This window comes from Ostrea edulis, chromosome 9, assembly GCF_947568905.1.
Source record: "Ostrea edulis chromosome 9, xbOstEdul1.1, whole genome shotgun sequence".
NCBI lineage: Eukaryota > Metazoa > Mollusca > Bivalvia > Ostreida > Ostreidae > Ostrea > Ostrea edulis.
Genome location: NC_079172.1, coordinates 22,122,824 through 22,148,507, shown reverse-complemented (window position 1 = coordinate 22,148,507; position 25,684 = coordinate 22,122,824). Strand labels below are relative to the sequence as shown.

The window sequence follows — 25,684 nt, the reverse complement described above, 5'->3', positions numbered from 1 at the left end:
AACACACTACATATCTAGACAAAACTTTAATGTTTTGACACACATACCGTTAACAATCAGTAACAAACTTCCAGTAAGAATCACAGTCATACAATGAATCGGATAACAACAGAACGCTAGCGTCCCAATAAATAGACTGTCGATAAATCAACATAAAATATGTACAATTCAAATCATAACAAAAATATCAATAACAGTCTTAGAAAGAAAGACGATTAGCTATCTTCTTTTTTTCTCCGGCAGTAAAAGACTTAGATTTGGTACGGAAGTGACGTAAGTCCTCAACATGTGCTTTGTGAAGCATTGGTTTGTAATCTTTTGGTTCACATAAATTCTGTAAAAGCAAATCATTTTGTGCATCGTAATTTAGCATTGATTGTTGTATTTCAATGTGTTCTTATTAGAATTTAAAGCAATACAAGCTGTAACTGACGAGATTTTTTCTATTATCCAATCATGCATTTATTAACTCCTATCGGTGTGACTAAAACAATCCCCAAGATCTGAAGAAAAATTCAGCAAAATAAACAAGGGAATATTGTTTGAGAGCATACCTACAATGAGCGTTTCGTATAAACGGCCATTGAGTCGTATACACGGACATGGGAACGATGATTGCCGAATATAATCGGGTTGCTGAGACCGACGTCATATCCAAAGATGGAAACTGACATGAGTAACTACACATTTCGTTTATTTCAAAATATTACATCGTTTCATGAATGACGAAATTTTGATAGTGAATTTTCTATAAAATTGGCATGTTAGATTCTTTACAAATCTGACACGTGCTCAGTGCCTCTCTTTCGCTTTTTTTTTTTTTTCGAACTGATGACCGACGTCAATGCACATCGGATATTACGGGCAGAAATTACTGACAGGATGACAATGATTCATGAATCGACATTTTCTACTAATTTGATGGGTTTATTACTTCAGATTCACTCCGATTCTATTAAGTTACATGTATTCAATCACAAATATTCTAAATATTTGTTCTTAATTACCGTCAGTTACAGCATGTATTGCTTTGATATTTCAATATCTATTTAAATTCATAAACTGACCTTCTGATCTTCAAAAAAGGATTTATATCCACTGTGCATCAAGTACATTTCGGGAAAGTTCAGTTTGGGATACTGGTTTTGGTTCAGGAATCTATCTGCCTTCCTTACGTTCCGATACCTAGGAAATCACATTGAAATATACATGTGTAACAGCAAGTGTAGCTTTTAGGAACAACCATACACAGTAAACTGATATAAATGAATGGTATGTTTTTAAGTATTTATATTTTTATTAAATGACCACATAATCAAACTTTTCTAAAATAGTAAATCTTATATAAAATAAAGTTTTAAAAAAAAAAACCTACTAGAAACTACTGTACAATAATTTTTCTATATGGCCTTGAAGTAGACATGTTATTTGTACTAAAAATAGAAAGCATTGTTTCTTCTTAACCTCACGAAAACAGTAAAAAGCAGATGTTCGACGTGTTTAATTTTCACACAGCAAGAAACAAAAAACTACTAAATAGCTGAAAATCGCCCAAATTTTATCAAGAATTTTAAGGGTTGAGTTCAAAAAAGACCGTTTCTGTTATTTGTTGAATTATAGAAACGCTCTGGATAGTTGGTATGAATAAGATCAAATTGTCGGTTTCATTATATTGCAATTTTTCTTCTTTCTTCTCTTCGTTTTCTCTCTTTTTTAAGATTGAAAATCCTGTAAAATTGTTAAGTCGTACGTAAATTAGATCATCACAAAATTATCTCCTTTGCGTTGAACACAATTTCAACCAATGAAATCAATTAGAATTTTCACATCATACATTTTCTACTAATTACAAAGGAGAAGAAGTGTATTGTCCGAAGACTGTAAAATATTTCAGTTGGAAGACGGTAACAAATTATCATTACCTGCAGCTTGCTATCAGGTTAAAATCAATTTTGTAATCTCGAGGAACAATCGTCTCGTGATGGAGAACTTTATCTTAGATATTTCATGACATGTTTTGTTCCTTTCATTCTCACAACTTACATTCTTGGGCCCCTTTCGGATGAAAATTCGCAGTAAAAGATTAGAATGTCTCTCTTTCCTTCATCATCGCCATGGTTCTCTTTGAAATCAAGAATTGTTTCGACATCAGTCTCTTTGTACAAGTTAATGGCATCCTAAAGATTAGCAATGAATCAAAGTGATACATAAAGAAATATATACTATTCCTAGCATCCAAATACATGCATATACGTACATGTAATACACGATGCATATCTACGTGTCATGTTACATATCTACACGTTACATATCTACACATTACATGATTTACGTTCACATGATTTGTTACTTGATTTACCTTCACGTGACCTGATATACTTTCATGTGACCTGATTTACCTTTCATGTGACCTGATTTACCTTCACGTGACCTGCTTCATATTCGTACGGATAACGGCAGTCTATGACGTGATAACTCCCTATTACGTCATCAAATTCTCCTCTCAGTAACTTGGATACCTGATAAACAAATGATGTAAAAAATAAAGAAAAATGAACCTCTAACGATTTTACCTAACCAAGCTAAAAACTTAAAGGATTCAAAGATTATTTGTATTTCATTGCATTCTGAGTACAGTGAAAATCAATACTATTTTAGATCGGGTTTAGTCTTCTGTAACTTTTAACCCTTTAGTTGTAAACATTAATGAGTTGAGTTACGATGTTTTGCTGCAGGGCAAATACGACGGCCACGTGACCTTCTCGGCCAATCAGATTCTGTTTTACTAGTGATTCTTTATATCAGGTATAATTTTTTTTTGGTACATGCATGCACTTGATTTTGTCGTCGGAGTTTCTGATGATACAATCAAAACACATTTGGATTAGGATATTTTTCCTATTTTTATGTCGGCTTAGGCGGTAATAGAGCAAGGTCAGGACTACCCCCAATACAGTGGCGGATCCAGGAATTTCATAACGGGGGGGGGGGGGGGGGGAGGGGGCAATAGAAGGCTGGGGTTGCCTTGAAGCTTTGCACTGATGGGGGTGCAGGGGGCGAAGCCCCCGGAAGCTAACTACATTGTGCCAATAAGAGAATGGGTTCTTTTTCATTTAGATAATGAACATATAACGCCTACATACGTAGATTTTGCTTTTTTGTGGGCGTTTGTAATTTTTTTGGTAACGAATAAAACATATAATTGTAGGCTTTAATATAACACATAGTTATATTATAACTATATCTGGGGAATAAATAAAGGTGTTATCATTTCATGTAAACTAAACTGAAACTAATTGCTTGTTGTACAAAAAAGAATTTAACCAAAATAAAAATTCAAACGGGGGGGGGGGGGGGGGGGGGGAGCGCCCGGTGCGCCGGCGCTGGATCCGCCTTTGCTTGAATATTATTTTTGTGAATGCTTAGAAGGTAAAAGAGCTAGGCCAGACTACCTCTAATATTTTGCCAAATGTACATGTATATGCTTAAATAAAGGGTAAAAGAGCACAATCAAGACTACCCCTATTGTTTGGTGTATTTGTTTGTAAAGTAAGATGGTAAAAGATTTATTTATTGCGTGTGTCATTACTCATTGTTATCAATGTTCATAAAACACAAAACATTTCAACAAGTTTTAGTATTGCAATAATTTTAAATAAAATGGGGAGGAATGTAGTGAAAATCAATACTATCTTAGATCGGGTTTGGACTTCTGTAACGTTTGACCCTTTAGTTGTAAACATTAATTAGTTGCAGCCTTGACTTCCCCCTGAGCTGTCGTGTGTTTCATACCGCCGGACCTGGATGCCCAGGCCGTATATATATTCTAGCAGCTTCATATATAGATACCCTGCATCACTACAGTACCTCGCATATTTAAAATGATATTCTAAAGTAAAGAGGCGGTAACATTAGCGCTCAATATATTACCACGCGTCAAGATTCTTCCAGAATTCTACATTTATTTTTAAAAAATAAGTAGAAACCGTTTATTCCTTTTTCACATTGAACTGTCAGACTAAATGACATTTTAGCACGTACTGTATTATTGGTAATGCTCTTGAGGTCGGCATGTTTGCCAGGGATGGTGGGTAGAGAGAAGGCCGCACTTCCGTCGCCTACCAAATTTTCTTCTTGCGTCACTCGCTCCACAAACTGTTGTACATCGCTCTGGTCGGTGGCGGAGTTCAGCGTTTGACAATCCTATGTGTTAATGGAAAATCAGAATAATTAAATTCCAGTGAACGGTAGTTGATGTCGTCTCGGTTTAGACCTGTAATAATTAATGATCTTCTTGTTTGATTGGTAGTCTCGTACAGGCGTGAGAAATCGTGAGAGAAAAGTACATTTCTGTAAAAAACAATATATAAAAGAATATAACCCTTATAATGCTTCTTAACTTACAGACTTAGAAACTCAAGTCGTTTCTATATGATGTCCCAGACTTGAGGTTCAAATATATGGTAAAAAGTACACGCTGTGTACTTGAATTGATTACTTAAATATCATGGTTTTAAATCCCACAGGTAAAAAGAGGAAAGTGATTGTGATAGTTTCACTCCAGTTTCCAAGAAATGTGCTAGAATGTTGTTGAATATTGAAGGGACTGGGCAGCAGGTTTAACCTATGACAGCACTCTCCCTATTGAGCGAATATGTGTACATGTACGAACTAACGTTTTATCTGGTGTGTCCGGGGGTCCGTGTTTGCCCTTCTCTTAATTTTTTTTTTTAATCTTTTGGAGTTATGTAGGAATTATGAGATTGCTCACTGTTCATTATCTTCACTTGATCATATGTAGTTTGAAATCTACGTATATAAATAATTCAACAGCTAATTAATATTTGCATATAGTATACATGTAGTATAAATATAATATTGATGGTTCTCGTTATATATACATACTTAAAATACAATATGTATATAAACGGGTGTAGTACAATCTAATTAAAATCAGATCTTCTCTAGCCACTACACTGGAGAACGGTTAGAGAAGATCTGATTTTAATTAGATTGAGATTTAATATATTTGATAATTACCTAAATATTTTGATAAGTGCATTGAATTTATGCACAAATTTAAAAAAAACTTTCTTATTTGTTTGAAAAATCGATATCAATATTTCCAACCAAAAAAAGATCAGTAGATTTATGAACTCATGCAGAAGTCTGTAATTATATCACTGAAGCAGTGATTTCCATTTTCAAAAGGTGCATCAAAGTTGTTACATTTGGAAGAGTCTGATAAGTGATGGGGAAGTAGATTAAGAGTCCAAATTACTAGCATTAATTTTCAGTTGACGGTGTGAAGTATTGTAAGTTCTATCACCAACATTGAAATATTCCATTCTTCTACAGATATATTTGTTGTGTTTTTATCGGAGATTCGGGGGGCATACATTGTTTGGTCTGCCTGTTTGACTTTGACCTTGGGTTTGACTTCTGGAAAAATAACTTTGGCCATTATCTACATATGTACTTTCTTGCCATACAGGGTCATCAGTGTTTCACAAATTTTGTAGTATTGAAAAATAAGAACATTATTATTAAATATCAGTTTCCAACTTCACTAGGGAGTTAAAGTTTGTTCGTTTGTTTGGTTTTATTTTGTTTGTTTGTTTATTTTTTAATTCTTATCTATATTTTTTATGGTTTTTGTTTTGTTTTGTTTAACTGTAAATAATACGACGGTGCCGGAACTTGAGGCAACCCTATGCTAGCACTTTCGTCAATTCCACATCACTTTGAAATGACAAGTATTCCATTGTTAGAATGATAATGATACCGCGTTTTTCATTAGTCAATTTTGTGTTGATACTAACCTACATGTAAAAAATGAATGCATTGTGACGTCACCTATTTGTTTCTATTATTATACTTAACTTATTTTATGAATTTGGAGGCCTACCTCTAAAAATGTCCATCTTGTACCTGATGATGTTTTAGATGAGGAGTCTGATGTTATTGATGTACAAAATGTAGAGAAAACGATACGGGTGACTGACTTTCATTTCTCTGATTGTGACTCTGATTTGTCTCTTATATTTCGGAATATTCTGAATAAATCAATTATCCGAACTTCCATTTGACAGTAAAAATTATGTAATACGTTCACATTTTATCTTGAGTCACCAGAAGAACAGACTAATCTGGTACTGGACCAGAAGATGTAACTTTGGATCGTCACTGGTTCTGTGGAGGCTAAATTGTTAACACTGGATATCAAGTGTTTCGGTTGATACCTCGAAGATTTCTCTCGTCTTCAACTTTCAAGGGATTGATCAAACTAATCGAAAGAGTTGTTTCAATTCATCACAGTATCTGTGAAAATGTGCTTCCATGTCTACTAAGCATACAGGAAAGAACAAAAAGAAGTCCGAAAAGGGTCGGGAAAGGAGAAAGGACGCAGACGCGAGTTACGAGATCCATAACCAAGTAAATATCCTGAGCACTTCTCAGAACGAAGACAATGTTTGTGGTAATACTTTTAACGAAGAAGTTAGAGACTTAAAGGTTTGTTTCTCCACATCGATTCACTCAACGAACACAAACGCAACAATGAACCCAATGAATTATAATGTGTCATCTGTAGGTTTTCAACCGTCAAACCTAGCGATAGCCCAGCCAACGGGATTTATAACACAAACTGACTACGTGTCAAAGATAGACAATCTAGCTCAGAAACTGGACCAAATGTTCTAAAAATTAAACAAGTTGGACAAAATAGAGTCAAAAATAAATTCCTTTGAACAAAAGATGACAAGTGTGACATGCGACGTGACAGAACTCAAGAAAACAGTTAATGAATTAGAAAACAGCGTTAAATTCACAAGCAGTAAACTGAACGAATATGATAATACAAACACAGGAATCAAAGCAAAACTAGAATGCATACAAACTCTTGAAAAGTCAAATGCCAATTTAACTGCGGAAATGGACAAAGTGAATTGTGAAATGAAAGAATTACATGACCTACATGTAGATTTAGAAGCATGAGACACAACCTGATTTTCTATGGAATCAAAAAGACAAACGACGAGAACTATGAGGAGAAAGTAACCAGTTTCATCAAAGAAACACTTGAAATACACAAAGATATAGAATTTCAAAGAGTGCATCGTATGGGACGAAGGAATCCTGAGAAAACAAGACCTATCATTGAGAAATTCATCCAATTCAAGTGTAACAGGAAGGGGGAAAATGCAACAGACCAGACCGGGATTCGAACCCGGGCCCCCTGAATCTCTAGTCAGGTGCCCTACCAACTGAGCTATCTGGCCACCGGCGATCGAACCCGGCTGACCGCTTCACAAGGAAAGAGAACTCGTGCGGAAGGCAGCTTTCACAAAATTGAAAGGAGAAGAAAACCGAAAATTTGGCATTAGCGAACAATTCCCCCCAGAGATAAATGAAAAGCGGAAAATCCTATACCCATATTATAAATTGGCAAAGCGTCAGGAAAAGCGAGCACAACTAATATATGACAAGTTATATATAGATGGAGAACTCTTTACAACAGAACGCAGTGATGAGGAACACAATCAAAGAACACGGGATCAAAGGCTGTCATCAGCGGCCCCAGCATTCACACCAAGGCCCAGGGGCGGAGGACAACGAGGAGACACCAGAGGGCGAGGAGGAAACCGTCGCTAGGAATACCAGGGAGGGTGTCGAGAAAACGAAAGCAGCGACCCAAATGAACATTCAGACTTTAACTCTCTAGGAAGTACCTACACAGAAAGTACCTACACAGGAAATTCGAACAATCTAAATATCTACATTAATGTATGTGGCATTAATAGACGCTTACATTACCCTGACTTTACGGAACTAGTGAACCGTTACGACCTACTGTGCTTCACTGAAACGAAAACAGACGACCTGGACAGTGTTGAGCTGAAAGACTACGTATTTTCCACAGGCACTTGTTTCATACATGGGTCCCCATCCTTAATAATACCACAAGGTACCTAACTAGATTTCGGACTCCTTTCACTTCAAGTCTCATTTTACGATTAGTTCGCTATTCATCCTCACTTTTGTTATATAATAGACATTGTCCTTGCTGGTATATCGTTTTCAGTACCTTACACGAATTCCCAAGTCTATAAACTACTTATTTATTCATCGATTCCTACCGTTTAACATTTTCAGACGCTTCATCTACTACAACAACTTCCGGTTTGAGATGTACGTACAAATTTTTTTTTATGGATGCAAAATATACTGCGTGTGAAAAATAAATAGTAATTATTTTATGAAATAATATAATTTTTAGGAATAACAAAACAAAACAATGGTTTAACGATGGATGTTATAAAGCTAGAAAATTTTGTAGGAAAATTAGACGCAAATACAAATTACACGGAAGTAACGTATTCAAACTCGAATTTGATAAAGCCCAAAGACAATATAAATCAATTTTAAATAAATCACTCAGAAAGTATAGAGCTAAGTTGCAGCATGACATTAAGAAATTACGAAGCTCAAATCCAAAAGAATATTGGAAAATTGTGAACAATAAACGCAATCATGAGCTCCATGAGATAGATATCACAGATTTCTACAATTACTTTAAAACTGTAAATGCAAATGAACATGGTCCTGATGAGGAACTAGACATTCCCATTCCCTCTCACGAATTGTTTACAGATAACTCTCTTATTAATGATCCGATTACACCAGATGAAATATTAGAAGTTGTAAAAACCATAAAAAATAATAAATCACCTGGCCCGGATACTGTCATCAATGAATATATTAAGTCAACAATTAATATCATGGTACCATTGTACGTAAAACTATTTCAAACAGCTTTACAGGACATACATGTAAATGTCAACACTGGCATATCGAAATTAAGACATCCTGATATCTTTTGTTGTAATTTTGACATTAGAAATTAATAGAAAAACAATCATTGTATGGAAACAGATTAGTTAATACATGCATAATTTTCATAACATTCCATTGGAAATGGCTTTTTCCCCTTTATTTTTAACACATATTCTGCATTTTAATTATGAATCAGGATTAAAAAAGATTTTACGTCCTTCTTCTTTTTGATGTTTTCCGTCACCTCAACAATTTTTCAGTTATATGGTGGCGCCCAGTTTTTATTGGTGGAAGAGAGAACCCAGATACAATGTTCCTGGGAGGAGACCACCGACCTTCCGAAAGGAAACTGGGAAACTTTCTCACTTACCGGCGCGAGCGAGATTCGAACCCGCGCCGACCAGAGGTGAAAAATTGTGTGATTTTGAGCGCGATGCTCTAACCACTCGACCACGGAGGCCCTTTTTTACATCCTAGATGACCACCAATACCCCTTTTAAACGTTAAACGAAAGCACAGGCTAACAACGTCACAGTAAAACATCTTTTCCTGTCTGTGAATCGTACTTACCTCTAAAGACAGAGATTTCTGGATGTTCTCGCCACTTGGAGTCACGTGCTTCCGGCGCTTGGTGATTCGAGAACCCTTACTGTCCCTCCGATTGCGCTTCTGGAAACCAAATAAAGATCTTCTAGAGCAAGGAGTGTCTGTGTTCAGTTTATAGGTGTCAAACGATATATCTGCGTCTGTGTGGTCTTCTTGTATCGTCTGTCAGAATATAAGAATTAATGTACTTAATGTTAACGTGTGCAGGAATGTAGAGCTACAGGCGAGCAGAGATACATGTAGGTGGAAATAAAGTACATATGAATAGATAAAATAGTAATAGATAGAAATAATGATTACGTAAAACAAGAAAATAAATTAAATCAATAAAATATATCAGATTATTTCACGTTTAAAGTTTGTTTTTTTTCTCGCTCGCTGTTAACACAACATACAGATCATATAAAACAAGCATTCAAAAACAATATTCACGCATGCACAAATAATTCATATGAATATACAAAATATATACCACACTCTCGATAATACATAAGTTTAATAATAGACATTTAACGCAGATGATTTAATGAAGTCAATAAATACATAGATAAGTAGATAAGCAACCTAAGGTTGAGCTGTAGGGCATGTACACCGTAAAGGTTATAATTACACCCTCCCCCTTTTCACAGAGAAAACGGAAACCTGATACAGGTACATGTACCATCAGGAAATATTCCCCGTCGTCATTTATTACGTGATTTCGGATTTTTTTCGTTTTTTGTTTTTTTTTTTTTTTTTTTTTTTTTACTTTTACATCTGTATTTATTGAATATCTGTGAAGTATCTAGTGTATGTTATGAGTGGAAGGGGTTTTCATTTCCACAATGAGCCATTACAGTGTGACTCGCGGCTGAGAAGAAGATCTTGCACAGATAAATTGTGACATGTATGATTTCTTCATTAAATTATAATAATCATATTTACGAGCTGATTCTTTCAAATTTTCACTCGTGGTATACTAGAAGTACTTGCATTTATGTGATACAAACTTCATTTTGAAAATGAATGACAATATATTGTGCTAAAGATGGGAAACATTGTTGTTGCGCAAAGGTATCCCAATCAATGAACAATTATGGGTGTAAAGTGGCTCATTACACAAAAGGTTTATTTAGTGGCTAGTAATACAAGCTCTGAATTTTTTGATGATAGAAATGATGTTTTGTTTACAAATAAAAGATTCTATAGTCCAAATTTCACTGTGATTTGGTGCATGATAGAAATATTTGATAAAACATGCCTAAACGACTCAGACGTTCTAATTTTATGGGGGCGGGAATATTAGTAAATGTATGGATACATTTTGACCATTTCATTTCAATTTCTTTTGAAAATATATTTATCTGATATATCTTTTTTCTAATCGACATGTTTTTAGAAGATTCTATTCGAAGATTTAAAAAATATTAACAAATTATGTTATAAATTTTCATAAATATTTTTTAAAGAAATGAGAACGTCTATCTGAGTCGTTTAGGCGTTATTTATTATATATTCATATCATGCATCAAATCATAGCAAATTTAGACCATAGAATCTCTTATTTGCAAACAAACAGGTTTTCTATCATTAAAAAAAAACATACAAAAAAAATCTTATAAAATGAAAGAAAGCAGAAGTGAGCAAGCTCACATACCCCACGCTCCAACATTGCTTGATAATGTCTCACATAATGAATGATAATGACATGCATTACTGTAAGAACAGGGTAGAGGGGCTCGAAATTCTAAGTTCAAAGGGGGCATAACTCTCAGAAATAGTATTGAATCAGAATTTTCTGGGAATATGCACATCTACACAGTGTGTCCTTATTAACTACAAAGTTTCACGAAATTCTGTTGAGTGGTCTCGGAGGAGTTGCGCTGACAAGAACAGGACAGGTGGGCTCGAAATCTAAGTTGAAAGGGGACATAACTCATCACTAGTTTTGACATGTAATTGTTATGCATATTAGTCTTATTGATGAACTCCATAACATTACATATCATAACTCCCAGAAAAATTATTGAATCAGAATTTCCTGGGAATGTGCACATCAACAGGGGATGCTTACTCCTCCTAGGCACCTGATCCCACCTCTGGTGTGCCCAGGGGTCCGTGTTTGCCCAACTATCTATTTTGTATTGCTTATAGGAGTTATGAGATTGATCACTGTTCGTTATCTTCACCTTGCATAGTGTGTCCTTACAAAGTTTCACGAAATTCTGTTGAGCGGTCTCAGAAGAGTTGCGCTGACAAGAACAGGACAGACGGGCTCGAAATCTAAGCGGCATAATTCCCAGAAAAATTATTGAATCAGAATTTCCTGGGAATATGCACATCTACACAGATTGTCCTTAACTACAATGATTCACGAAATTCTGTTGAGTGGTCTCGGAGGAGTTGAGCTGACAAGAACAGGACAGGCGGGCTCGAAATTCTAAGTTGAAAAGGGGCATAACTCCCAGAAACATTATTGAATCACGATTTCCTGGGAATGTGCACATGAACACAGTGTGTCCTTATTAACTACAAAGATTCACGAAATTCGGTTGAGCGGTCTCAGAAGAGTTGCGCTGACAAAAACAGGACAGACGGGCTTGAAATCTAAGTTCAAAAGCAGCATAATTTCCAGAAAAAATTATTGAATCAGAATTTCCTGGGAATATGCACATCTACACAGTTTGTCCTTGACTACAGTGATTCACTAAATTCTGACAAGAACAGGACAGACAGGCTCGAAAATTCTAAGTTCAAAAGGGACATAACTCCTAGAAAAATCATTGAATCAGAATTTCCTGGGAATATGCACATCCACACAGTGTGTCCTTATTAACTACAATGCTTCACGAAATTGTTTTGTGCGGTCTCAGAGGAGTTGTGCTGACAATAAAGGGGCTGACGGACGGGTCAAAAACATACCCTCCCCAACTTCGTTGCGTGGGGTATAATAATTGAGAGCCTGTTTCACTCTTTTGAAAGTGAAATCATACTTCATAAGGTGTTTTAACGAGCCATTGAATAAAATGTTGCTGTAATGAGCTACCTTAATCAAAGACTTTTACATTTATGTTAAATTTCAAATAGATGTCGGTAACTTACATCAAATGTGTCCATGCCCAGCCCAGAATCCTCGTCCACAAGTAAGGGCTTCATGTCGTTCTGTTTAGGGGTCACAAGATGATTCATGTCTGTAGAATTGAGGCTTAGGTCATCAAGGTCAAAAGGAAGCTGCTCCAACCGAAAGGGGGGCATCTCTTTCACTATTTGCTGTGTCTGTGTGGATATATATTGAAAATATCGCCATTCAATTTTTCAAAAAATATACCAATAAATCTACATCATCCTGTAATATTTCCTTAGGTACAATTTCTGACGAATATTTCAAGTATGAGGAAACAAGAGCCTGTTATAATTTTAGAATATGAATTTGTCCTTATGCCCATAATTTTATTCCACAAACCTGCGCCATTGCTGTCGTCCTCTTTGAAACTGGGGTACTGGTTTTGTTAAACCTGTTAAGAAAAAAACCCACAATATCAGCATTGAATACTATGATTTTTTTTTAATGCATTTGTACTGCTTTCAAATCCAGTTCATTGTAAAGAAAAAAAAAAATATTTTAAATCTTTAAAATGGAAAAAAAAAGAAATTGATATTTTTCATTATCGATCTGAAATATTGATAGAAATTTTTGTCTCAATCAAGATATAGTTTACTACTAAATATACATACGCATTTACATTTTGAAATTAAATGATCCTTAACTCCTCGCGTTGATATTTGTCACAGGTAGAGGCACACAAAAAAAAAAGGTAGAGACGTTTTTCCTTTGTTTATATATTGTTTGTTATCATGACTTCTCATCTCTTCATCTTTGTTAGTAAATTGACACTCCCATGTGACGATTACAGTTTTTTTCAAAATCACTAACTGTTAAATTAACTGTCATTGAAAAAATATTTATATAACATTTGATTAAGATAAACTGATCAAGAATCTAAGTCTTTTGCCTAACGGTACAAGATTTTCGCACCAAAGGCAATATGTCAATGCTTCTTACAAGATATGAAAGGGGTAGCGGGAATGGTTGTTGATCACCCTAACCGTCGTGAAATATTAGAAATCGATTATTACAATGCCTTTCAAGTATGTCTTGAAGACATGTGTTTTGTACACGAATACATGGTTGTATCAGTTTTATTTAAAATTCACTACTGAACATGCATTTATACTATGAATAAGATACAGACTATTTTGAAATAAAATTTTAACTTTTAATTCTATGATGAAGTGTCGATTTGTCATTATCATCGTTTGAGTCAAATGAGTTATGAAATCTAATACATCTGCACTATTCGATTATATTTTTTTTTTTACATGTGTTTATTTTTTGTGTTGTTCAATTTTGTTTTCATGTTAAAGTCTTCTCGATTTCAGTCATTTTGGAAAGATATTAATTTTATAACCACACTGGTTTTGATTTTTAAAAATTGAGATCACTATATTTGCTCTACATAATGCTTACCCTTATATGATATTACAGATATATACACGAGCTATGATATACATTGAACGCAATAATATAATGGTATATCTAACTCTACGCATGTGGAAATCTTATAGAAGCTCTCAATCAATAAAAGTTTTGGTTTGGTCCTATTTACTGTATAATATACATGTACTATATGTAATTGAATTAATAATGTTTAGGAGGAGAAATAAAACCAACATATGTCTATGAAAACACTTAGTAATCTACAGGTATTTTTTTGTACGATCAAATCTAAAGCTTAACAATTCGTTTATTTTTTACTTCAAAATAAAATATCAATAATGAAACTTCACTCTTCAGGTAGGAAAACATGAGAGTTTATAATTTTCTGTATATATGGAACGCTTCCTTATTACAATATATATAGTAACTCTTTTTCTTTTTAATTTACGACAAATGCTAATAATTTAGATGTACAATGTAATATAAAATAAAAGTAACAAAAACTAACTATACACCTCAAATGCTGTATGATATATAACCGGTTGTTGTGTCCACGCACTTTTAACATCATAAATCATTGTTAAGTTTATCACGGGATCTGGGGGTTTTTTTTAACTCTCTAAAACGTGTTCAACAAGACTGTCTGCAGTTGAATGTAATCCTCGGGATTAGCATAAAAAGCTTGTTACAGAAACGCGCTAGATATAAAACCAGTTTAACAAGAATACGGGACAGATTTGCAGTTTTTCAAGTGGGAAATTTAATGTTTTCACAACTTTATAGCACGTTAATAAATCTTTACAACTTTGAATGTGTCCACATTCACTTCTTCTAATATCATTTCCCAACATGTTAGTCAATTCAGAATCTATTAACTTTTCCTTTAACTTGAATAAAATGAGGGGGGGGGAGATGAATTTAAAAAAGTTTTGAATACAAGATGTATTTCAGCTTACCTTACGAAATTCCTCGGAAATATCGCTTGATGATGATTTCACTTCTAGTTGATATTTTTCAAACTTTGATCACTTTGTTGATAGATTAGACTGAAATTTATATCCCTCGTCGACGATTTACGATTATATATACCTTTCGTTTTTAATTAACCATATTTTTTAAAAGAAAATCATTAGCAGAAATATCCAAAATTGCCACAATTTTCCATGACAGGACAGGAAAAACTCACGCCTTTATTTGCAAGCCCTCCTCACTTCTGAAATTATCCTGCTCGGGGTATCCCTCCGTCTCTACTTCGGAAACCAGGGTGTCATTTTCATACCGTTAATTGCCCTAACGAGGCCATCAATATTGCTTTATCTAATCATTTAGAAACTGTTCGAATTTTCCCATAAAATGTAACACATCACCTGATATAATTGAATAAAATGTTTTGAGGTGTGGCCTGACACATTTTGTGAGATGATTATGAAATTTGTATATATAGAAATTTGATATTGAATTAAAAGGTTGTCAGAAATCTTTGTACTGTGGAGTATTTTTTCTTTACGTAGTTTTTTTCTCATGGACGTCGAAATTGGAGTGGTCGTACAATGTCAGTACCATTTTAGAAGTACATGCGTCACTTCTGGGTAGTACACACGTACTATATACATGTACAAACTTGTAGAGTAGTTCGATTCTACAGTGATGTAGTGAAATCATATCGTAAAATTTTTAAAATCCCTACACGTATTTGAATTTTTTAGCGTAATTTAAAAATAATTATACAACCTTACTTCAAGTTGAAACATTCTATTTTTCATTTCGACTGGTTGAATTAAATACATTTAAAATTTTAATTAATTAAGCACAAAATCTGAAATAATTGTTTGATTTGATTTTACACTTACATGTAAGCACCTGTTTTAGTACTCAGGATGCAGATTCATACTAAATATTCTCACTCACTTGTTCTCCGAAAATGTATTTTATTCACAATGATAATAATAAATAAAATTTATTTATCTCTTCATAACGCAATATATGAATATGAAGGAATGAAAACAGGGTTTTGAACGACTTTTTTTTTAATTCTTTCTCAATGAAATTGGTACCCTGTAGTGTAATTGGTTATAATATTAAATACGGACACCAAGATAACACCCCTCTACGGTAGATCGTAATTTGGAGTACTCGGTCCCCTGCAAAATGAAATAAACTAGTGAGAGTAGTATAACAATCGGCTCTTTACAAGGTGATTAATGAATTAGCCCTCCACAATCTGTGACTACTGTTTACCTGTAATTAGAATTCTACCACAGCACGTGGAGCGGCGCCTTTGAAGCACCAGAAACGCCATCTTACCAAATCTTTTCCGGGTCGCTAAAATAACAATTTTACATCCACGGTGGCAGAAGTTTGAGGATCTCCGGAAACCGTTTACAACTCTCATAATTAATAACTCCTTATTTTGGCTTTGTGTAAAAGACCAATAAAAAAATCCATTGAAACTTTGGAGTTTTTAATTAATCTCCACGCGGGCTTCGGTGAGAAAGTGTTTAGGGTCTTCTTCGTCAAATATCATCTGTTCCAGAATTTTTTAAAACAGTACATTTCCTAAAGGTAAGTTTATTGTATAGATTTGTTTTATATTTTGGGTTTATTTTTGTTTGTTTTTATTGTTTTGTTTTTTTTTGGGGGGGGGGGGTTGGAGTTTATTTTTTTTTATTATCATTATTTGGGGGGGTGTCTTTTTTTTTTTTTTTGAGGGGGGGGGTATATTTGGTCTGTTCAGTGCTTACTTGTATTTTTTTTTTTGAGGGGGGGGGGGGGGGTATATTTGGTCTGTTCAGTGCTTACTTGTATTTTAAAAACAATACACATCAAAATCTCGTTTATCTTTAAGACAATTGTATGTATTCTAGAGGGAAACAACCCAGACTTGCTTATCACGATTTTATGTAAGCCATTTCCAGTGACAGTATTAATATTCTTTTTTATGAAACCTTTTTGTACGTATTTTCTGTAGTTTAATCACGATTTTGTGTAAGCCAGTGCTAGAATTCATATTCTTTTAATGAAACGAATATTATTTTTTTACACTGTTTTAGATATGTTAAATTTTTAATTGTAGCTTGTTGTTTTAATGTAAAGCGCTTAGAGTAATTTTTTTAATTATATAATGCACTATATAAATACTGTAAATAATAATAATATTAAGTTTTTGGAACTTTATTTTGTTTACAGAGTAGAAAATCGTGTAAAATATCTTCATTTATCATTATTTTAATTTTGTTGCCCCGTTTATAAAATATATACCAATTGACCAGTCCTCAAAAATTCAGTTATGTTAATGACTAATTATGATATCAGTTTTTATTTCTTGACGGGAACAGCTAGTCCCCGAGACAAGAAAGATAACTTCTGTGTTACACTTAGTAACCTTCGCTCTAAAGAGTCAATGGTTTGAATGTTACATTTTCTCGCACACCAGATTTTCGTTCTACGACTTAACCCCCCCCCCCCCCCCCCAACTCCCCGCGGAAAGTAAAATCATTAGACATAAACAAATATTATTCTAATTTTGATTAAACAGTATTTCATTATGAAAATTCATAATAGGACTGGACAGCAGGCACTGCCTAAGTCCTCTCTTTAGAAGGTACAAGGTCATAGTAATTAGTTCTACTATAAAATCGTATGGAATTAATTAATAGTTTACACTTTAATCAGAAGATACAAAATAGGAAAAACAAAACGGAAACATGAAAAGAAAGAAAATCGGATATTGGTTCTATGACAATAAAATGAAATTGGTTACACAAATCTCTTTGTAGACAGAATAAATTCATGCACAATTTTAAATATTGCAATATTTTGATTGAATGTAAGATTGTTATCTCCATTCAAAATAAGTTCAACGGATAACTGTAACGGCAATTGCGAATTACTAAAACAACAAAGATTATGGAACAGGAACTGCTATGCACACAATTCAAACTAATTTCACAGTATTTTATTATTTCTTATTCATTCGCGGAAATCTGTAGAAAGACCGTAGATCCACATTGCAAAAAAATGACCATTGGGATTTGTGAAAATTTTTCCGAACTGTTCGCTAAAACATAAAACATCTAGTTTATAACTAACAATTTTGTTGGGGGGGGGGGGTATCATTATGAAACATAAACATACAACAGATATTAGTTCAAAACAATTATGAATAATTGAATGAATAAGCAATGTTAAAATAATTCATCAAAATAGGGACTTGTGTCATCATACACAACATTTCGTAGGATTAAATGCGAATTCAAAACATCCGGCCCATCGAGAAATGATAATAGTTACGCTTCGCGTTTTCTGTACAAAGACTGTAAATATAAGCTGAATGTATAAATTTGGCATTAGTCTAGGGGAAAATAATACAATCTAAATATGACATCGATAATGTAAATAATGATAACTTGTCACCATGAAAAAATAACTAATTATCTATAAAAATTAGCGATAAATTATTCACAAGTGAACTTTATTGATTTAGTGAGAATGTATAGTTTAAAATTCAATTAATACAACTTTGGGCAGTGTAGCCCATCAGCATTTATCTGTAACAATATATCATTCATAGTTTCGATTTATAATTTTAAAAAATTCAAAATTATATTTCAATAGCATGTAACATCAATATGAAAGAATATACATTTGATATACATGTATATACTCAATGTATTATCTGTCACTTAAAAAAAAATTAAATTCGAACTATCATGCATACAATGTAAATTACATGACAGATTTCGAACAAAAATGCATACATGTGATGATTGCCCGGTATGAAACATTTTATAAAATGAACTTGTATCAAAATATCAGTTTTCAAATATAATATAATTTTATTCACAAATAGCGAATAGGGATTAGGATGCTGACACGGCCTATTTTAGCATTCTGCCAACATCATGGCTATTACATGTACATATACTCTTGTCGGTGAAATGTCCAGTCGGCGCACCGTCGGTGAATTTCACTTTTGTCGCTGAGCTGTCTTTCGGCGAGTTGTCCGGAACCGAAATATATACACAAGTCAGGATATAGAAAAAGTATGCAAAAGGATAGATTGAGAAAGGAAAAACATACATATATATTATGCATCAGGAATTTCTTATTTCAAGAGTCTCTTAAATTCTTATATTTATGTATAAAAAAAAAAAAATTTAAAAGGGGGGGGGGTAATGATCCTTTTCATTTTGGAGAACGTCGGTATAATACAATGTCTGTTACTTTACCAGATAAGGAACAATGCTAGTCTTGTTAATCTAGATCTGTATAATCAATGTTATTGTTTATCAGATACGCCTATGTGAGGGAATGGTACTGATTTTATTGAAGATGCATATCATTAATACTTTTCTATCTGTTCTAAATTTGCAGCTTTTAAGAAATACACTTTTTCTTGTTATACAAAATATTACTTGTAATGATTATCAACCTGAATTTGAATTTTTGTTATTTATGGACTTAATATCAATATTCAAATATTTGAAGCAGTACTTGCTTACATTGCAGCAACAAAATATTTTGCTTTAATTCCAACATGTAAGATTTTTGCCTATTTGTTTTCTAAACCAGTACTAAATATAATAAATGCAGTTATCAAATAATTGTGGTTAAAGGGGAAGGCGAAACCCCTGATCAAGGATTTCACACGTCCATTTTCTTCTAATCGATGCATCAATACTATTTAGAATGAAGAACAATGATTACAATGTATGATATAGGGGGAAACTGAAATCTTTAAGAGTTAATTAATTGCCTATATGTTCTGTGCATGTATATGTTTCAGAAATTCATTCACGAATTGCGACGCTGTCATACTACATGACGCGTTAACGCTGACATATAAATTATTTGGTACATGTATATCATCAGGATCTGAGAATTGTACAATTTCAGGCAAAACATATGGAAAGGAAATCATAGATATTATTGAAAATTTCGCAATGCAACACCCCTCCCCCAACATTACTGAACTATCTTGCTTATGTTTTCGCTATATCTTGTAACAAATATCGAATTTAATGGAAATTCTTAATCATTTTCTATGTGTCCCTGTTTCATTGAAAAGTCAATCATATTTTTTGGGGTGTGAATAAGTATTACTTAGGATGCTGGTTATAGAATATCGTAGTGATTTTCGTACGGTTGATTTAATTGGACATATTCGAAAATTCTAATTGTAATGAAATCCTATTCTTACACGTCTGACGGTTTGTATTAAGACAGCGAGCTTAGGTTTAGTATTGATAATGAGGATGGCTTCGTGTGAATGTAAATTGTTTGCTTGTCCGCCCATCTGCCCCCCGCTGACATCTCGTTAACTAAACTCAGGTCCTTGTCAACATAAGACCGAACTGCATTATTCTATCAAACTGTAGTGAAGGTCTCGAGTTTGGGCCTCAGCGTCGGGTGTGAGGTGTGAGAAACGAATCCATGATTTTAATGGACCACTTATGTCCGATGAAACCCAGTCAATATAAAAGGCTCTATCTAGTTTTATTTTTATTATTTCATTAACTGAAGATCCCAGAGTAAGTATATATATTACGTTATGAGTTATGAACAAATTGAATAAGATTCTTGAATTGCTAGATTATCAGAAATAAGAAAATTCTTAAAAATCGAAATTATTATAACTATTCGGTTTGATTAAAGGCAATCGCAACTTCGCGGGCCTCATTACGATGAAAGTGAAGATACGAACGGTAATTGATCTCGAACTCCAATAAAGAATACAGATCTAAGAGTAGGGTGAATACAGGTCCCTGGATATAGGGGTGGGGTCAGGTGCCTAGAAGGTGTAAGCATCCCCTGTCAACCGGTCACACCCGCCGTGAGTCCAAATAAAAATAAGACTGTAAAACGTTATTATCCTTTTTACCATAAATATATGCTATAGATAATGCTAACTCCCGTTGGTAAGTCTAAAACATGTTTAATGTTTCCTACATGTAACTAGTGCCTTACACAATGCAGTTGTGTTTAAATGTATATGACATTAAAGTTATCCCTCTTTGCTCTGTGCACTGTGCCGAATCGATTTATTAATAAGTGGGGGGGGGGGGGGGGGGTGTAATTGCATTCTTATTACTGTTGACTGTGATCTGATTGACTATTTTTAAAAATAGAAACATTTATCATTTTGAATTAGATATTCAAATATCTTAATTATTTGTAGCTGATGATAAAATTAATAATTATAAATTAATAACCAGAAAGAGATAAACAAGGAACGCAATCCTTGTCCTGATCTCAATTCAATTCTTGTTTATACCACAAGCTCTACTCATATGCAAAAATTTTGCTCTTGAATGAAAATTCTGCTGTTACCGAATCTCTTCGTATAAACGTTCTTGCATATTATATTTGAAGAAATGCTCCTGTCAGCAGATTTACATTTAGTCTGGGGTAGGTGCTAACGATCTGTTTATTCACACGACCAAAGACAGCTGTCTGTCTCGTGTGTACAAGGTCGAACAGTTTCTGCATACACAATTACATCGTGTCATCTGTATCTGTGTCAGTATCTATGGTAACTGCGAGTTTTTTTTTAGTGCATTGTCACAATTTCATTTAAATTTCAAGTGCTCTGAGTTCACCGTTATATAAAAAATAGTCGTGAAATGAAGAAGAAGAAAAAGAGGGTTAAGAAAAAAAAAAGAAGAAGGCTAAACAGCTAGATATTGTAGGGAGGGATGAAGAGGGGGTTTATTATTATAGTTCACATTTATGAGAGCGTTCGACTGTACTTCTAATGCTGAACACGTGGAAGAATTCTCTTTCTGCGTATGAAACCATTTTTGTGAAAGTATCCATTCTTAACTGTAAACAATGGAAATTGAAAATCGATGTAGACAAAAGTTAAATTGTGATTTTCTCATCAAAAGAACATGGTCATTAGCAAAAAAATCTTTTTAATCAATCAAGTTATTGGAATTCTAAGAGTTTAAATACCTCGGTATGAAACAGCATGCCCACAAAGCCATGCAAGGAGTACTACGAAAAATTAGACAACTTAATTTGCTGGTAGAGCACTAGTGTCAGCTTGATTTGTATGATAAGGCTGTGACATAGGCTTTTATATGGGTGTGAGATATCTTCATTAAGGTTTTCAAAATATATTTTTAGTTTGAAAAGTAGTAGTCCTACAAGAATGATATGACATGACATTGGAGCTAAATAAATGTATTTGTTAGTTCTGGAAAAAAGATTGTATTTTACATAGATACTTTTTTTTTTTTTTTTTTTTTTTTTTTTTTTTTTTTTTTTTACTAAACATAGGAAGAATCCTTGGATTTCATGTATGAAGAATACTCTTGATCAGTGAGGTTTCTTATATGCATGGAATAATCAGGTCTTGATTAACATTAACTGCTTAAAATGTACTATTGAACAATGTCTATAACATATACAAAAATGGAAAAGTGATAAAAGTAATTCGTCTAGAGGTCAAATATTTGATACCTTCAATACAAAGTTTGGACTTCCAAAATATTGTAACGTGTTATAGATTATAAGGAGAAGAACTCGTAAGTTGTACGGACTTGCTTCTGATCCTTTTGTGTGTATATATATATAATATATATATATATATATATATATATATATATATATATATATAGTAATCATAAATACGTTCAAAATATTTAACTATATTGCCTTTAAAAAAGGGATAGAACAATATTCGTTAACTTTAGAACTATTTATCGCCGTCTCTCAGTTGAGATTGGAAGATGGCACGACACTCCAAAAGATGAGAGGACTCGGCATATCTGTGATGAGGCTCCTCTAGCTGAGTGACCCACTTCACTATCTTGTCAACTTGTATTTCTCTAATGACTCTCCCCGTGTACTAAAGAGCTTTATGTCTATTGATTATTTGTTATATTGGTTACCTTGTTTATCACTTTGTGCTTTGAGTGGAGTAAACTGAACTCTCCTTTAGAGTTCGCAGCGTAGTATGGATATCTAAGAATGGCCTGGCTATTATACTGTCTCTCAGTTTCAACGTTTGTCTTGTAACATCCATATTAGTTTAATACTTACATATATAAGTACTTAAATTATACCAAAAACATCAAAAGAAATCCATGGATTGATTGTATTAAATATGTAGATTCATTTAACTATAGGTTTTTGAATATTTGGAAACATAAATTTTTGTGAGATATCAATGTTCAATTCAATAAATCGATGCTGGGAGAACCAGTTTATACAGAAATAATCTAGTGATACCTGTATGAATAACGCCTCAAACGGTACATTGTTTTTTTGTTTTGTTTTTTTGTTAATACAATGTGAAATCAAGATAAGTATCTTGCCACTAAAATGACATGTTGAAAACTTGAAAAAAAAATTCTGTATAGAATCTAGAACTTCAAGTTAAAATGAGGAGGTGGATCGGCACTCCATTCAATGACAGGTGATGTAGAAAAAGAAAACAACAAGTACTCATGGATTGCATTATCTTAGCAAGTCAAGCACTGCGAAACAAAATTAACCACCCAGTATATTGATTTTTTAAATTAATGTCCAATCCAATTTGTAGTGACTGAAAAAGTTGTAAATGTTTAACCCTGAGATATAAGAATTAAACTGGCACTCGTGACTCCCACGACCTTTTGATTTTACACATTTTTTTCATTATTAATCTTATTTTATTCTCCATATAGATATGGCCTTCGATTTGTACAATTTAAAATGTTGGTCAGCTTCTTGTTTTTTGTACGTTTTGCTGCACCAGTCATTGCATATATTGTTTACGTGAATAAACTGAGCTTGAACTCGAGTCTTCTCAATGTTCAAAAGAAATTGAGGAAAGTTCAAATTTTGCCGATAATCTTTAAATCTGTGAATTTAACTCTGTCCAGGGGTCCCAGGTACTATTATCAAATTGATTCCGATAAGGTGGCAAAACTCCAATTTCAGCTAAATGCGCCTGGAAGTGTTAAGCACTGTTGCGAAGCTTTCTTTTTTTAAAACTAGGTTGCAATTGGGACCACTTCATACGACCAAAAAAATTTCAATCGACCCCACCCCTCCCTTGAACAAATCAAACCTTTTTCTAACTGCATTGATGGCAACATAGAATTCATTACAATGCCGCTTTTGCGATATGTGTTTGTGTCGGGTTAAACCTTTAAAAAATTAAATATGGAGTGAGCTGTTTTATAGTTTTTAGTATGAGTCCGTGAAAATATTTAAGTTTATTATCGATTTAGGATAACACTCATATGGACAAGCACACCTTTCAGCAAAGACAAACCCTCTACCATTTCCTCTGTATGAACTTATTTCATTACAATAACAAAGGGTTATGCACATTTTTAAATGCAGTTAGATCACATCCCCAGACGATTACGAATTAGCAATGCATTGCTTTGCGAAGTGCCGAGTCGAAACAAGGTATATTTTCCGGGCTAATAATAACCGTTTTCGCTTGTTTTATACGTTTGACATGATTTAAAAATGATCATGTAGAAGTGGTCTGTCGCCTGCTTTACGATACAGTGTATCAACCTTAACTATGCGTATGTTTCGTCATGCTGCACAATCTCACCGCAGCTCTGTTTGTGCTGAGTAAGGATCAAGTAAATAGTGCAAAAGATGTTGAAAAAGTGCACTTGGAATATTTGAAGTCTGTACTGGGTGTCAGGAAAAATACAAATAATGCTGTGGTGTATGTAGAAACAGGCAGACAGCCCATGAATATTGTTCGCTGGTTTAGAATTTTTAAATTTTGGTTTAAATTATTACAAAGTGAAAATTGTATTTTGAAAACCTGTTACAAAAGAAGCTGACAAGGATGTAAATCACGTGATTAATTGGGCCATCCATATAAAAAAAAGAAACTATTTGATATAGGTTTGGGTCATATTTGGTGTAATCAAGAATATAATGGCGTATATTGTACATGTAATATTTATTTCCCACTAATTAAGCAAAAAAATTCTGATATTTTAGTGCAGAGTATTGTTGAACAAATCAACTCGTCACAAAGATGTAAAATTTATATGTACCAGGGCCGTAAATTACATGGAGGCGGAGGAGGCAGCTGCCTCCTCCAACTTTTGAGCCAAAAAAAATTAAAATTTAAAGTTCATTAGAATTTATGTTGTTTCCAATAACTAAGAACATGATACCTCCCTTAAAAAGCATTCCAAATTTTTCTTTTAGAATGAGTTAGTCAAGTAACATCTTAGAAGGCCCTAGAATCAAGGATTTTGCACGAAACGTGTTCAGTGTGCACAAAATGTGCTCAGCGTCTGGGGGCCTGGGCGGCCCCCCAGACCCCCGCCTAATTTCCTGTCTCCTCCAAATTGAAGGTTAATTTACGGTCCTGTGTACATTTATGACTATTTTTCATTGCAATTTTACTTGATGTAGGCTATACCACATGTTTATTAAAAACACATTAGTAGAATTAGAATGTCTTCGCATAATCCTGCCATTGAGAGTGGACGTTATTTTAATTTAGCAAGAAATAACCGCTATTGTAAACGTTGTAATTTAGATATTGAGGATGAATTTCATTTTATTTTAAAATGCCCTTACTTTATTGAATTGTGCAGGAAATATATCAAGAGGTATTATTGGAAAAACCCATCTATCTTTAAACTTATACAATTATTAAGTGTAAAAAATTTCAAAGAGTTGTGTAATTTGGGGAAATATCTTTACTGTGCCTTTAATTTACATAATGATTTACTTATATAGCATTCTCTGTCTATAAATCACATCAGTATTGTGTAACATACTATATATATA

General features: G+C 33.7%; 1 protein-coding gene across 1 annotated transcript; it reads right to left on the bottom strand.

Annotated features, from left to right (window-relative positions):
- Positions 1-25: 25 nt before the first annotated feature.
- On the bottom strand, positions 26-16,217 carry LOC125660279 (M-phase inducer phosphatase-like). Its single transcript, XM_056150663.1, has 10 exons — positions 16,157-16,217; positions 15,769-15,778; positions 12,884-12,935; positions 12,523-12,690; positions 9,406-9,603; positions 4,042-4,203; positions 2,421-2,519; positions 2,044-2,177; positions 1,068-1,185; positions 26-334 (listed from the first exon to the last, which is right to left on the bottom strand). Exons 1-10 carry the CDS (start codon positions 16,215-16,217, stop codon positions 200-202), a joined length of 1,137 nt encoding a protein of 378 aa, XP_056006638.1. The 3' UTR covers positions 26-199.
- Between the last annotated feature and the right edge of the window lie 9,467 nt (positions 16,218-25,684).